General features: G+C 47.4%; 1 protein-coding gene across 2 annotated transcripts; it reads left to right on the top strand.

Moving 5' to 3' along the window:
- Nucleotides 1-4,561: 4,561 nt before the first annotated feature.
- Nucleotides 4,562-13,828, top strand: LOC123426991 (beta-glucosidase 12-like). Of its 2 annotated transcripts, XM_045110915.1 has the most exons (13): nucleotides 4,563-4,752; nucleotides 5,310-5,379; nucleotides 6,324-6,382; nucleotides 6,558-6,633; nucleotides 6,933-7,010; nucleotides 7,138-7,225; nucleotides 11,783-12,038; nucleotides 12,128-12,243; nucleotides 12,331-12,548; nucleotides 12,668-12,699; nucleotides 12,993-13,095; nucleotides 13,183-13,291; nucleotides 13,389-13,828. In XM_045110915.1, the coding sequence occupies exons 1-13, from the start codon at nucleotides 4,600-4,602 to the stop codon at nucleotides 13,555-13,557; spliced, it is 1,527 nt and encodes a 508-aa protein (XP_044966850.1). In that variant the 5' UTR covers nucleotides 4,563-4,599; the 3' UTR covers nucleotides 13,558-13,828. The 2 variants fall into 2 exon arrangements, with proteins under 2 accessions (XP_044966849.1, XP_044966850.1); XM_045110914.1 differs by having other exon boundaries at nucleotides 4,562-4,752; nucleotides 12,993-13,291.
- Nucleotides 13,829-14,458: the final 630 nt, after the last annotated feature.

Genomic DNA, 14,458 nt, shown 5'->3' with positions numbered 1-14,458 from the left:
TTGATGGAGTCGTACTCGCAGCGATTCCGATCTAGTGCCGAACGACGGCACCTCCGCGTTCAACACACGTGCAGCCCGGTGACGTCTCCCGCACCTTGATCTAGAAAGGAGGAGGGAGAGGTTGGGGAAGAAGACCAGCAACACGACGGCGTGGTGTTGATGGAGAGACGAGGTCTCCCGGCAGGGCTTCGCCAAGCACCGGCAGAGAGGAGGAGGAAGAAGTGCAGGGCTGCGCCGAGGGAGAGGGAAAATTGTGTCCTCCAAAGGCCAAAAGTGCCCACTATATATAGGGGAAGGGGAGAGGGGGTGCCACCCCTAGGGTTCCCACCCTAGGGGGTGCGGCAGCCCTCCCAGATGGGGGGTGTGGCGGCCAGATGGGGAGGAGGGGGTGGCGCACCCCTCTGGTGGGCCTAAGGCCCACCTAAGTTAGGGTTCCCCCCTCTCCCCCTTTTTTTGGTGCACATGGGCTGGGTGGGGGGCGCACCAGCCCACTTAGGGGCTGGTTCCCTTCCGCACTTAGCCCATATAGCCTCCCGGGGTCGTCACCCCCCTTCGGTGGTCCTCCGGTGGTCCCGGTGGTCCCGGTACGTTACCGGTGATGCCCGAAACACTTCCGGTGTCCGAAACCATCCGTCCTATATATCAATCTTTACCTCCGGACCATTCCGGAGCTCCTCGTGACGTTCGGGATCTCATCCGGGACTCCGAACAACTTTCGGTAATCACGTACAACAATTCCCTATAACCCTAGCGTCATCGAACCTTAAGTGTGTAGACCCTACGGGTTCGGGAGACAGGCAGACATGACCGAGACACCTCTCTGGCCAATAACCATCAGCGGGGTCTGGATACCCATGGTGGCTCCCACTAGCTCCACGATGATCTCATCGGATGAACCACGATGTCAAGGATTCAATCAATCCCGTATACGATTCCCTTTGTCTGTCAGTATAGAACTTGCCCGAGATTCGATCGTCGGTATACCTATACCTTGTTCAATCTCGTTACCGGTAAGTCTCTTTACTCGTTCCATAGCACGTCATCGTGTGACTAACTCCTTAGTCACATTGAGCTCATGATGATGTTCTACCGAGTGGGCCCAGAGATACCTCTCCATCACACGGAGTGACAAATCCCGATCTCGATTCGTGCCAATCCAACAGACACTTTCGGAGGTACCCGTAGTGCACCTTTATAGTCACCCAGTTACGTTGTGACGTTTGATACACCCAAAGCACTCCTACGGTATCCGGGAGTTGCACAATCTCACGGTCGAAGGAAAAGATACTTGACATTAGAAAAGCATTAGCATACGAACAATACGATCTAGTGCTAGGCTTAGGATTGGGTCTTGTCCACCACATCATTCTCCCAATGATGTGATCCCGTTATCAATGACATCCAATGTCCATGATCAGGAAACCATGATCATCTATTGACTAACGAGCGAGCCAACTAGAGGCTTGCTAGGGACACATTGTGATCTATTCATTCACACATGTATTACTGTTTCCTTTTAATACAATTATGGCATGAACGATAGACGATTATCATGAACAAGGAAATATGATAATAACCATTTTATTATTGCCTCTAGGGCATATTTCCAACAAGGTGTCTGTTGGGTTGGCATGGATCAAGACTGGGATTTGTCACTCCGTGTGACGGAGAGGTATCTCGGGGCCCACTCGGTAATACAACATCACATACAAGCCTTGCAAGCAATGTGACTAAAGAGTTAGTCACGAGATCTCGTATTACGGGACGAGTAAAGAGACTTGCCGGTAACGAGATTGAAATAGGCATGGAGATCCCGACGATCGAATCTCGGGCAAGTAACATACCGAAGGACAAAGGGAATGGTATACGGGATTATATGAATCCTTGACATAGAGGTTCAACCGATAATATCTTCGTAGAATATGTAGGATCCAATATGGACATCCAAGTCCCGCTATTCTATATTGACCAGAGAGTGTCTCAGGTCATGTCTGCATAGTTCTCGAACCCGCAGGGTCCACACACTTAAGGTTCGGTGACATTTCGGTATAGTTGAGTTACATGTGTTGGTGACCGAAGGTTTGTTCAGAGTCCCGGATGAGATCCCGGACGTCACAAGGAGTTCCGGAATGGTCCGGAAACGAAGATTGATATATAGGAAGTTGGTATTTGGATTTCGGAAGGATTTCGGGCATTGCCGGCAGTGTACCGAGAGTGGCGAATGGGTACCGGGGGCCCACCAGGTGGGCCCACCACTCCCCAAGAGGGCCACGTGGACTTGATGGTGGCGCAATAGCTCTTAGTGGGCTGACTAGTCAACCAAAGAGAGCCCATGAGGTAAAAAGTGGAAAACCCAAAAGAGGTGGACAACTTGGGGAGGAGTCCTACTCCAAGTAGGATTGGAGGAGGACTCCTGCTCTCCTCATTCGGCCGAGCCCAAGGGAGGTTCCCTTGGTGCTCAAGGCTAGTCCCTCCTTCCTCCTACACTATTTCAGCCACGTGCAAGCCTCTCCTCTAGTTTGTACTTCTTCCTCTAGATCGGATTTCTGCGATACTTAGGCGAAGCCCTGCAAGAATAGTTCACCACCATCACCGGCGCGCCGTCACGCTGCCAGCGAACTCATCTACCTCTCCGCCCCTCTTGCTGGATCAAGAAGGCGGGGATCGTCATCGAGCTGTACGTGTGCTGAACGCAGAGGTGCCGTCCGTTCGACACTAGATCAGGATGGATCGTGATGGGATCGCGGGACGGATTGTGATGAGATCACGGGATAGGCTGTGATTTGAATCGCGAAGATGTTCCACTACATCAACCGTGTTATATACGCTTCTGCTAGATTCACTCTCCCCTCTCGTAGATGATCATCACCATGGATAGGTATTGCGTGTGCGTAGGAATTTTTTTATTTCCCATGCAACGTTTCCCAACACAGACGACATTTGATAAACAAAATGCATATGAAAGCATAGTTTTTTGGGCCAAATTACCAAGTCTTGCAGTACACCACTGCTGTTTCACCCACTAACCACACCCACGAAACCCTAATCATAATGTACTGCTGCAACTACTAAACCCTACTTGGAGAAATGAAGTACCTAAAACCCTACAAGCCTGTGGCTTCGATCCATGACGACACAATCAAAACCCCAACAAACCAGCGCAATTGAACCCACCGCGGAGCCGTTCCATGAGCTAGCGTGGAAGGATATACCGTAGAAGGGCGGGGCAACGACGACGTACCATAAAGTGTGTGTGTGTGGGGGGGGGGGGGGGGTCAGCATCAGGCGGACGACGCGTCGGGGCGAAAGGGACGCTGCACATGCCTCTACCAAAGGGCGCGGACGGCGGCGACTCGGCATCCGACGATGAGCTCATGTTGTCGTCGCCGCACGCGCGCATGAGGTCCCCACCTCGACTGTGATGACAGGTGAGATGGGGAACAGGGAAGCAGGCTAGCGACTGAGGAGGAACAGTAATGGGCTGGCCAATCGGTGCGGTCCGACTAGGTGTGATTCTTTTAATACGTGGTCTTTTGCGAAAACCCTCGTGATTTACGCGTGTATAGCAATTCAATGAAGGAGGTAGCTGATTTGTGTGTCAAAGTACACGTGGAGAGGCTAGTCAACAGCCCAAAATACGTACACAAAATACGTAACACCCCCGGGCCGTGTAAAATATCGCTCTCCCGTCCCTCCACGCGTCGAGAAATCCACCGCCCCGCCGCTCAATCCAGCCGCGCGCCGTACCCATGCACACTCCGCCGCCCGCGCGGCGCCGACGATGGCTGGATCCGGTCGCCGCCGTTCCCTTCGCCCATCCGCAGCGCTCGGCCGACGGATCCACACTGTGGCAGCACATCCTCCTCCCACGCCTCCTCATCCCGCACGTACGGTGCTTCCTCCTCTCGCGTCGTCGACGCCTCTTCCTCCCACGCAGGCGGCACCTGCGTTCCACGACCTCCCGTGGCCACCGCCGGTGCCGAGATACCACGGCGTGCGGCTGCGCCAATGGGGAACGTGGGTGGCCAGAATGTACGACTGAGACACTAGGAAGAGTCTTGTATTGCTGATGTGGGTAGCTAGCGACATGCTGACGACCCACCTACAGCAGAGTCAGTCAGCGCGGGCATGGTTCACGAGCAGCACAGCCACCGATCCGCAGCAACACTATTGTACACCAGCCATCTTCCGTAAGATGCATGTGTCGTCTCTATCACTCTGATCACCACTCAGAGACAGCAGTTCCAAAAACAAACACATGCCATCATGTGTTCTTGGTCTTTAGCACATAAAAAACACCACACATGGTTCTCTGTCATGCCATCTCAGAAGGAGAAATTATTAGTCCAGATTGAATTCTCTACTGAACATGGATAGTACTCCCTCCGTTTCAAAATATAAGACCTTTTAGAGATTTTACTAAAAGACTACATACAAAGCAAAATGAATGAATTTATAATTTAAAATATGTCTATGTACATTCGTATGTAGTTCATAGTACAATCTCTAAAATGTCTTATATTTAGGAACGGAGCGAGTATATAGGTGGTGCCAAGGGAAGCCTTTGACGCTGCAACATAGCCTCTGCTATCACACCACATGGCTGCAAGAGCAGTGGTGGCGGCCGTCCTCCCGCTTCTCCTTCTGGTTGTCGCTTCCAGCGCCGACGGCGGCGCCCATGGTCGGCGGCCGATAAGCCGGAGGAGCTTCCCCAAGGGCTTCCTCTTTGGGACGGCCACCTCGTCCTATCAGGTATTCAGGTTTCCACTCGCTGTTCCTTCATTGATCCATGGATAGCGTAGGTTGCTGGTTTCCTGTCTTAGTTCAGCACACATTTGTTAGTATGAAGGCTGTACCATGAGCTGATCTGCTGATGCTGCGTGGCCGGACTATCTTACGAATACAATTCAAAGGTTAAAACAGGGTATGCTATAGGAAATGCATGGATGGAGCAGGAAAAAATGGCTAGAATTATGAATTGACAGTAAAAGGTTGGGGAAAATTAACTATACTCAAGTTCAGCATATTTGAGTTGATCCTTGATCTGGACCCAGCAGTGATTGACCAATTGGCTCTCTACATTAGTACTCCCTCCGTCCCAAAATAAGTGTCTCAATTTTGTACTAGCTCTAGTACAAAATTGTATTAAGCTTGAGGCAGTTATTTTGGGATGGAGGGAGTACATTATATGAAACCTCCCGTTCTGGATCTGGTCTCCTCTTACAATTATTTAACGATATCTACATTATGAAAACTTTGGTTCTGACATCGTCTTATTACAAATTTGCTGGACATTCATGTGCATTCAGTATGAGGGTGGTGCAATGGAGGGGGGCAGGGGACCAAGCATATGGGACAACTTCACTCACCAGCACCCAGGCATGTATATACATCTTCTACAAGCAGCATGTATATCTTTTTATAGCAAAATGTTTGTATATATTTTGTTAAGAACATTATCTAAGATTTTTTGGGGATCGAGAGCTATATAATAACACTTTTTTATTTCACTACGTGAAATGCTCATAGTGTTTAAGCAAATTTTAACATGCTTCCTCTTACCCTATCTTTTCACATGTGAGAAAAGAAGTTAGAGTTAATCAGAGGAAGCAGATGAATCTTTTTAGTATTTGTTTTGATTTTTTTTCTGACCGGGAGCAGATGAGCCCAGGAGCAGACTTGGATTTTCGTTAATCAGACCACTACTTAATCAAATCAATGGCTCAGAAGTCAGATCTATCATGTGCTCTTACCTCTGGTGTTAAAAGGGGAAGTAAGAGGGACCAGGCTAAAATTGAGCAGTTTTAACATGCTCCCTCTTACCTCATCTTTTCACACGAGAGGTAAGAGTGTATATTAGATCTGAGCCGTTGATCTCATTAATTAATGGTCTGATTAACTCTTACCTTCTTACTTCACGTGTAAAAAGAAGGGGTAAGAGGGAGCATGTTAAAATTTGTCCTAAAATTTGCCGAAATTATAAGATTCTTCACGAAAATATTTCCACAATATCATAATTGAAAAATATTTTAAAACATAATTGTGCGAGAAAGTAAGGGTCAAAGTTATATGATGGACACTCTGCATGTTTAAATGTCTAAAACGTCATCTGATAAAGGGGTATCTAACCAAACTTCAGTGTCCACATTTGTAGTATTGTTGACAACTGACAACTAGGCCATTCTATTCACCAATGGTGTCATAACCAGCAAACTAATTTCATTTCAAACTGAAGTTCAATCCTGATGTCCCTTTGAAGAAAATGAATATAATTAAATAAGCAGAGTAGCCTTTTCTCATAAAGGTAAAAGGAATTTTGGCAGATAAGATCGCTGACAGAAGCAATGGGGATGTGGCAGTGGACTCATACCATCTCTACAAGGTAGGGATAGTTTATATGTCTTGCTTTTTCATTGGATCTTTAAGATATTTCACAAATATATGCTCAAGTTGTTGATTAAGATCACACAGTGACAAGATCTTTGAATTTTAGTTCCAATCCAACAAAACGAAACTAGGTAGCAGTAGCACTGATCCTAATTTGCCAAAAAATGCAGGAAGATGTGCGCCTCATGAAGGATATGGGAATGGACGCATACAGGTTCTCCATCTCATGGACAAGAATTCTTCCAGGTATGATATTTTCAGACTGGATATGTCCACTGTCCACTCTCATTTTTGTTCCCAAGTACTTCCTCCGTTTCAAAATACTTTTTAGATATTTCACTACGGACTACATACGAAGCAAAATGAGTGAATCTACATTCTAAAGTATATCTACAATTCTACATACATCCGCATGTAGTCTGTAGTGGAATCTCTAAAAAGAATTATATTTAGGAACGGAGGGAGTAGAATACTATCTTGCATTATCTTCCCTTTTCCTAGTCAATATATGTTCACATCGATCTTAATGTCTTAATACATAACAGATGGAACTCTGAAAGGTGGAGTCAACAGAGAAGGCATCAAGTATTACAACAACTTGATCGATGAGCTGTTGTCCAAAGGTAGGCTGCCTTACCGTCAGTATTTAATTAGATTTATTATCCGATGTATCAAACTGCATGGAACATCAAGTCCTTTCTTTATTTCATCAGACGATTCTTAAGATTTGGAATCTTTAAATATCTGCAGGGGTGCAGCCATTTGTGACCCTTTTTCACTGGGATTCTCCACAGGGATTGGAAGATAAATATGGAGGATTTCTTAGCCCTAATATCATGTAAGTCAGCCACTATTTTTCTTCTAAGAACATAACTCTTCCGTGTGACGTTTTAGACATGAGCACAATGCAACTCTGTCTAAGTAACTTCTGAATTAGTAAGTGAACAAACGCCGTGAACAAACAACTATAAAAGGATAATGTATATTATTTTTAGGGAGAATTATCCTTTTGCCCTTAGTTGTGTCTCTGTGCTCAGTTTTGTCCTCAGTTATGAATCGTGCTCAGTTTTGCCCCTAGTCTGTCCGCACCGACTCATTCCGTGAACACTGTCGTCTCCATCAGGTCAACGTTTTGACTCGGTCCTTACAGGTGGGACCTGGCGGCACAGACGCGCTACGCGATCATACCGTCGCTCTCGTGGCTTGTGGGACCCAGCAAAGAGCCGTGGGTGTAATGTATAAAGCAAATTATAAAAGAACAATTCAAATTCCATTCATTTTTAGGATATATTACATCGATTTGAACGAAATTTTATAAAAAAACCTAATCTAATCCTTGTCTGTGAGGTCGATAACCGCCGCATCGCCTCATCATCGTCGGCATCGCCGCCGTCGTCGCTGCTGCTCATAAGCCAGTCGTCCTCCTCCGCTCCCGCCTCCAGCGCCACGGCCTGCTCCACCGCCGCCACGGTCCGCGCTTCGTCCAAGGCCTCCTCCGCAGCCGCCCGCGCGGCCTCCTCTGCCGACTGTGCCAGCGCCGCCAGCAGCCCAGGTGTGTTGTCGGGGTCGCCGTCCTGGTGCAGCGCAGCCTGCTTCGGCAGGAGTGGGACCTCCGGCAAGGCAGGAGGGGCGGCAGCGGCAGGCGCGGATGCGCGGCGACGGGAAGGGCCGAGGGTGGTGGACGCGGCTGCGCGGCGACGGGAAGGGTCGGGGGTGGCGGGCGCGCGACGACGGGAAGGGCCGGCCTCCCACGGGATGTCTCCGGCGGGGAGACCACGAGCGACGCGCCGGAACGCCCCGATGACATCGTCGAAGTTCTTACCTGTCCAGAAGCGGCGGCGGCCTCCGGAGTTCCTCCCTTGACGCCGGTGGACCGAGGGTTGGGTGGCCGTCGGCGGAGATTCGCCACGGCCGCGGCAGCTTTGCCGACGGCGGCACGGGCAACTCGAACCGGGCCAGATCTTCTGTCTCGGTGATGGTCAGGCTGGATGGTCAAACGCTGCCCGGCGCCACACCGTCGCTGTCGGACTCGCTTGACATGCCGGCCGCGGCAGAGATGATCGTGGCGAGAAGGGAGAGAGAGGAGGAGGGGATTGTGCTGGCCGGGACGGGGCCGACATCGGCTTTTATAGCCCGCGGGGGCAGGCGAGGCGGCGGGCGGCCGAACCGCGCCGTTAATGCGCACGGTAGGCGAGGCGTCGGGGTCGGTCGAGCCGCGGCATTGATGCATGCGGCAGCCGAAGCGGCCGAACCGCGGCATTACTGCACGCGGCGGTGCCAGCGCGCGGCAGGCGAGGCGGCCGACTGGTCAGCGGGCGCGGTAGTCGAGGATGAAGGCGGCGGTGCCAGCCCGCGGCAGGCGAGGCGGTCGGCTGGTCAGCAGGCGTGGTAGTCGAGGAAGAAGGCGGCGGTATCAGTGCCAGTAGTCGAGGAAGAAGGCGGCGGAGGAAGAAACCCCTCCTGTGCATGCATGCCCACGTCCGCCTCCCCCGAATGCATGCCCACGTCCGCCTCCCCCGCATGCATGCCCACGTCCGCCTCCCCCGCATGCATGCCCACGTCCGCCTCCCCCGCATGCATGCCCACGTCCGCCTCCCCCGCATGCATGCCCACGTCCGCATGCATGCCCACGTCCGCCTCCCCCGCATGCATGCCCACGTCCGCCTCCCCCGCATGCATGCCCACGTCCGCATGCATGCCCACGTCCGCCTCCCCCGCATGCATGCCCACGTCCGCCTCCCCCGCATGCAGGCCTGGAAATCGCACAGCCAATCAGATTGTATCTCGCGGATCGCCCTCCTCCTCCCCGCAGATCGTGGTCTTTGTTCGACGCTAGGGTTAGATGGACGGTCCTTGTTCAGCGCTAGGGTTAGCGGGGTTTGGAAGGGGTTTGGAGCAGTCAAAGTTAGGTTTGACCATAATTCAAATGGGCATAAAAAAATTCAAAAAAAGATCAGAAAAATGAAAAACCAGCGCACATAGTCTTCTTATGTCATATACTAACGATTTAAGTTGATAAACAAGGTCTACGTACATTTAAATGACAAGTCTATGTGTCTTATGTGATATCTCAAACTCTCTTGTATGAAGTGAAGAAAAGTGTTTTGGGGAAATGAGCATGAAAAATTTAAAAACCTCACGACAGCTTCATTTTGGAGTGACTAAGAAGGATCCAGGGTTAGTTTTTCATTTTCATGTTTTAAACTTTTTTAAATATTGGTCAAAGTTAGGTTTGATCAGAATTCAAATGGGCATAAAAAATTCAAAAAAATCAGAAAAATGAAAAACCTGCGCACATAGTCTTCTTATGTCATATACTAACGATTTAAGTTGATAAACAAGGTCTACATACATTAAACTTATGTCATATACTAACGATTTAAGTTGATAAACAAGGTCTACATACATTAAAACGACAAGTCCATGTGTCTTATGTGATATCTCAAGTATCTCAAACTCTCTTGTATGAAGTGAAGAGAAGTGTTTTGTGGAAATGAACATGAAAAATTCAAAAACCTCACCACAGCTTCATTTTGGAGTGACTAAGAAGGATCCATGGTTAGTTTTTCATTTTCTTATTTTAAACTTGTTTAAATGTTGATCAAAGTTAGGTTTGACCAGAATTCAAATGAGCCTAAAAAATTAAAAAAAATATCAGAAAAACGAAAAACCAGCGCACATAGTCTTCTTATGTCATATACTAACGATTTTGGAGTGACTAAGAAGGATCCAGGCTTAGTTTTTCATTTTGATGTTTTAAACTTGTTTAAATCTTGGTCAAAGTTAAGTTTGATCAGAATTCAAATGAGCAAAACCAATTCAAAAAAATTCAAAAAAGGAAAAACCAGCGCACATAGTCTGTATATATAGAATGTATGTGTAGGAAAGTTATTTGGCTGATTTAGACAAGGTCGGAAAAAACCTTGCTTAGAAATGAGGCCGTTTACCCTACCTTTGGAGCTCTTTTTTAGCATATTTTTCATGAAAATTTCAAACACCTCAAATACCTCACCACAGCTTAATTTTGGAATGACTAAGAAGGATCCAGGCTTAGTTTTTCATTTTGATGTTTTAGACTTGTTTAAATCTTAGTCAAAGTTAGGTTTGACCAGAATTCAAATGAGCAAAACAAATTCAAAAAAAAGGAAGAATCAACGCACATAGTCTGTGTATATAGAATATATGTGTAGGAAAGTTATTTGGCTGATTTAGACAAAGTTGAAAAAAACCTTGCTTAGAAATGAGGCCGTTTACCCTACCTTTGGAGCTCTTTTTTAGCATATTAGGTTTGACCATAATTCAAATGGGCATAAAAATTCAAAAAAAATCAGAAAAATGAAAAACGAGCGCACATAGTCTTCTTATGTCATGTACTAGCAATTTAAGTTGATAAACAAGTACATATATTCAAATGAAATTTTTTGACGTATGAAGTGAAGAGAAGTGGTTTGGGGTTTGGAACATGAAATTTTCAAAAACCTCACCACAGCTTCATTTTGGAGTGACTAAGAAGGATCCAGGGTTAGTTATGTTTTAGACTTCTTTAAATGTTGGTCAAAGTTAGGTTTGACGAGAATACAAATGAACAAAACAAATTCATAAAAAAAATCAAAAAAATAAAAGAAAACCAGCGCACATAATCTGGTGGCGCCGCAGGACGGCCGGGCGGCGACGGGACAGAGTGGCGTCGAGTGGCCCGACACTGGCTTTGATTTGGGGACGTTGTTGCACGGTCCCACATGTCAGCTCCATACCCACGTCCACGCGGTCCCACGTGTAAGATCCGGACCCACTACCACTAACGCCGGCGGACGGAATGGACTCAAAACTGCCCGTTTGACCTCCTCATAGTAGTTGCACACAGACTAGGGCAAAACTGAGTACGATCCTCAACTGAGGGCAAAACTGAGCAAATGGACACCACTCAGGGCAAAAGGATAATTGACCCTTATTTTTATCATGAGGAAAAGCACAATGCAGCTGCGTCTTCGACAATGCAACACCATCCATGAATACGCTTCTAGATAGGATCAAGGACGAGGCCCGTTCTTGGGCGGCCGCCAGGGCACCTGGCCTCCGGCTTGTGATTCCACAAACCTGGGATGTCCACTGATCGTAATGTAATTCGTGTCCTAGGACGATTGTACCTGAACTCCTTCTTTTCAATGCAAAGAAACGCAAATGCCTCTTGCGTTTTCTCGAAAAATGAGTAAACTGACAGAAGCGTTTCCGCCTAATGTACCTTAATAGTCCATAGATTTTACAAAATAGTTGTCGAAGACTGAGAAGGCTTGGCTACACGCTTTGTAAAACTAGTTCATTTCTGATGGAGCTGGTATCATGGAACAGGTCTGCATACGTTAACTTACAAAATAACAAACTGACACTGGTGCAGAAATGACTACAAAGATTATGCTGAAGTCTGCTTCAGAGAATTTGGAGATCGGGTGAAGCACTGGATCACGTTCAACGAGCCCTGGTCCTTCTGCGTCACGGGTTATGAAAGGGGCGTATTTGCGCCGGGCCGGTGTTCGCCCTGGAAGAAAGGAAACTGCAGCGCCGGAGATTCAGGAAGGGAGCCGTACACTGCAGCCCACCATCAGATACTTGCTCATGCAGCTGCCGCTAGGTTGTATAAACAGAAATATAAGGTGACTGACCCAACCCTTCATCATATATATCATGCAGTTGCAGTTCATCCATGAACTTTTTTGATATGCTGCACGTCGATGAAATGCAGGCTGTGCAGAAAGGGATGATCGGAATAAGTTTGGTGTCAAACTGGTTTACTCCCTTGTCTCGTTCAAAATCAAGCGTCGTCGCGGCGAGACATGCCATAGAATTCATGCTTGGATGGTAAACTCTCTTAAGTGTGATTCCTGCATAATTTCATTTTAGAAGTCTAGAAGAGAATGCAGGTCACCAAGGATAAAACCCCTGTAGGTTTTTGGACCCGCTCACCAGAGGAGACTACCCCTGGAGCATGAAAGAATTGGTCGGAAACCGTCTGCCGCAGTTCACCAAAAAACAGTCTGAATTGGTGAAGGGTTCATTCGATTTCATTGGAATCAACTACTATACTACAAACTATGCGGGTATCCTTCCACCATCAAATGGCCTGAGGAACAGCTACTCTACTGATGCTCAAGCTAATCTCACCGGTGAGCCGATCGCTCTAAGTCAATGATCAATCTTCTCTGTTCTCGTTTGCCAGCCTAACAATGTTAAGGAAACTATCCCCTTTTAGAAAAACCTACTAACATTGCCCAATTATGGTCAGGTGTTCGAAATGGTGTCCCCATAGGTCGTCAGGTAACTTACAACTTATCCACATAAGCAAGCATGGCAAATTTTAACATGCTCCCTCTTACCCCTTCTTTTTACATGTGAGTTAAGAAGGTAAGAGTTAATCAGACCACTAATTAGTAAGATCAACGGCTTAGGTCTATTATATACTCTTACCTCTCATGTGAAAAGAGGGGGTGTGAAAAGAGGGGGTAAGAGGCAGCATGTTAAAACTGCTCAGCAAGCAAATCTTCCGTCAGTTTTCTCCCCACTTCCTTTGTCTGGTGGTTCAGTTGACCAGGTAAATGACGTGCATTTAGGCTGCTTCACCTTGGCTCTACGTCTACCCTAAAGGGTTCCGTGATCTTTTACTTCATCTCAAGGCGAAGTACCGCAATCCTACCATCTACATCACTGAAAACGGCAAGTACATTTTCCTCCCCTGGAAAATGGTGACCAACCAGGTTGAAACTTATCTGAAAAATTATTTGTCTTCTCTCTATATTTTAGGCGTCGATGAAGCCAACAACAAGGGCCTACCACTCGAGGAAGCCCTCAAGGACGATGCCAGGATAGAGTACCACCACATGCACCTTGACGCCCTGCTGAGTGCGATCAGGTCGGAGCTAGCACCTTGACTTTTACAATCCAACTATGTCAAACAAGCCTCTACATCTGACATCAACTGAGAGTTCATAGCGCTAATTTTACTGCAGGGATGGGGCGAATGTGAAGGGGTATTTCGCATGGTCTCTGTTGGACAACTTCGAGTGGGCAAGCGGGTACACGGTGCGCTTCGGGTTACACTTCGTGGACTACGACCATGGTAGGAAGCGGTACCCCAAGCGCTCCGCCGGCTGGTTCAAGAGGTTCCTCAACACATGATTTCACTGATCAATTGGAAACCAACGATAAATTATGGATGCATTGTATTTGGGGGTTTACTTCAGTATCAGTACACCCCTTTTAATCGAAACAATGGTGGAGATTAAAACATACCCCTTCGTATGTGAGGGGCCAGTTTAGAATTTGCAGGAATTTCACAGGTATAAAATCCTATAGGAAAATTTTCCTATGGGTCCTTTGGATTGTAGTATTGACTTTGAAAATTTCTATAGGAATCCTTCTTTCCCTTCACATTTTGGAGGATTATTAACATTTTCTCAGACCTCATATTTTTCACTTCTTTTGAGAAGTACATGGGCGTCATTCCCTTGAAGGCATCATTGTCTTTCATGGTGCTCGGGGTGAAAACCTAACCTTGAAGGCACCGTTTTGGAGTTGTGTCCTTTTGATTGGACGGTTGTGGCGCTCTGGTGTTCTTGAACCTTGAAGGCACAGTTTTGGAGTTGTGTCCTTCTTTTGATTGGACGGTTGTGGTGCTCTGGTGTTGTGTTTTTGGAGGCACCGTTTTGGAGTCCATGTCCGTCATGGTTCAGCTTCGTCTCTTCATAGTGGTGCATTCACGGTTGAGAACTTTGTCGACTCTTAGTGATGCTCTATTTGTCTATTTGTTGTTTGCTTTGAGTTGTCTAGGATGGTGTTGTTGTTCTATTTGTCTACTTGTTATTTGCTTTGAGTTGTCTAGGATGGTGCTGTTGTTCGTTATCTTCTTTGTATCTTGTCTTGATTGTATGTTTGTGCAAGAAAAAGGGAGCTCCTATAGGGTCCCTTTGGCGTTAATTGAGCATCTTGGCGCCCCCTTTCCCGCCCCCGCTCATGAGCCAGCCCACGAAGAAGGCCAGCGCTTGCCTGGTTTTTTGGTCAATCGGACGTGTTCAATCGC

Source organism: Hordeum vulgare, chromosome 2H (genome assembly GCF_904849725.1).
Source record: "Hordeum vulgare subsp. vulgare chromosome 2H, MorexV3_pseudomolecules_assembly, whole genome shotgun sequence".
Classification (NCBI taxonomy): Eukaryota; Viridiplantae; Streptophyta; class Magnoliopsida; order Poales; family Poaceae; genus Hordeum; species Hordeum vulgare.
This window is presented reverse-complemented; position numbering and strand designations above follow the sequence as displayed.

Coding starts and splice junctions, on each gene's coding strand:
- LOC123426991 (XM_045110914.1), top strand. CDS start 4,600: ATGGCTGCAAGAGCAGTGGTGGCGGCCGTCCTCCCGCTTCTCCTTCTG. Junction 6,383..6,557: donor ACTCATACCATCTCTACAAG/GTAGGGATAGTT, acceptor CAAAAAATGCAG/GAAGATGTGCGCCTCATGAA. Junction 7,226..11,782: donor TTTCTTAGCCCTAATATCAT/GTAAGTCAGCCA, acceptor ACACTGGTGCAG/AAATGACTACAAAGATTATG.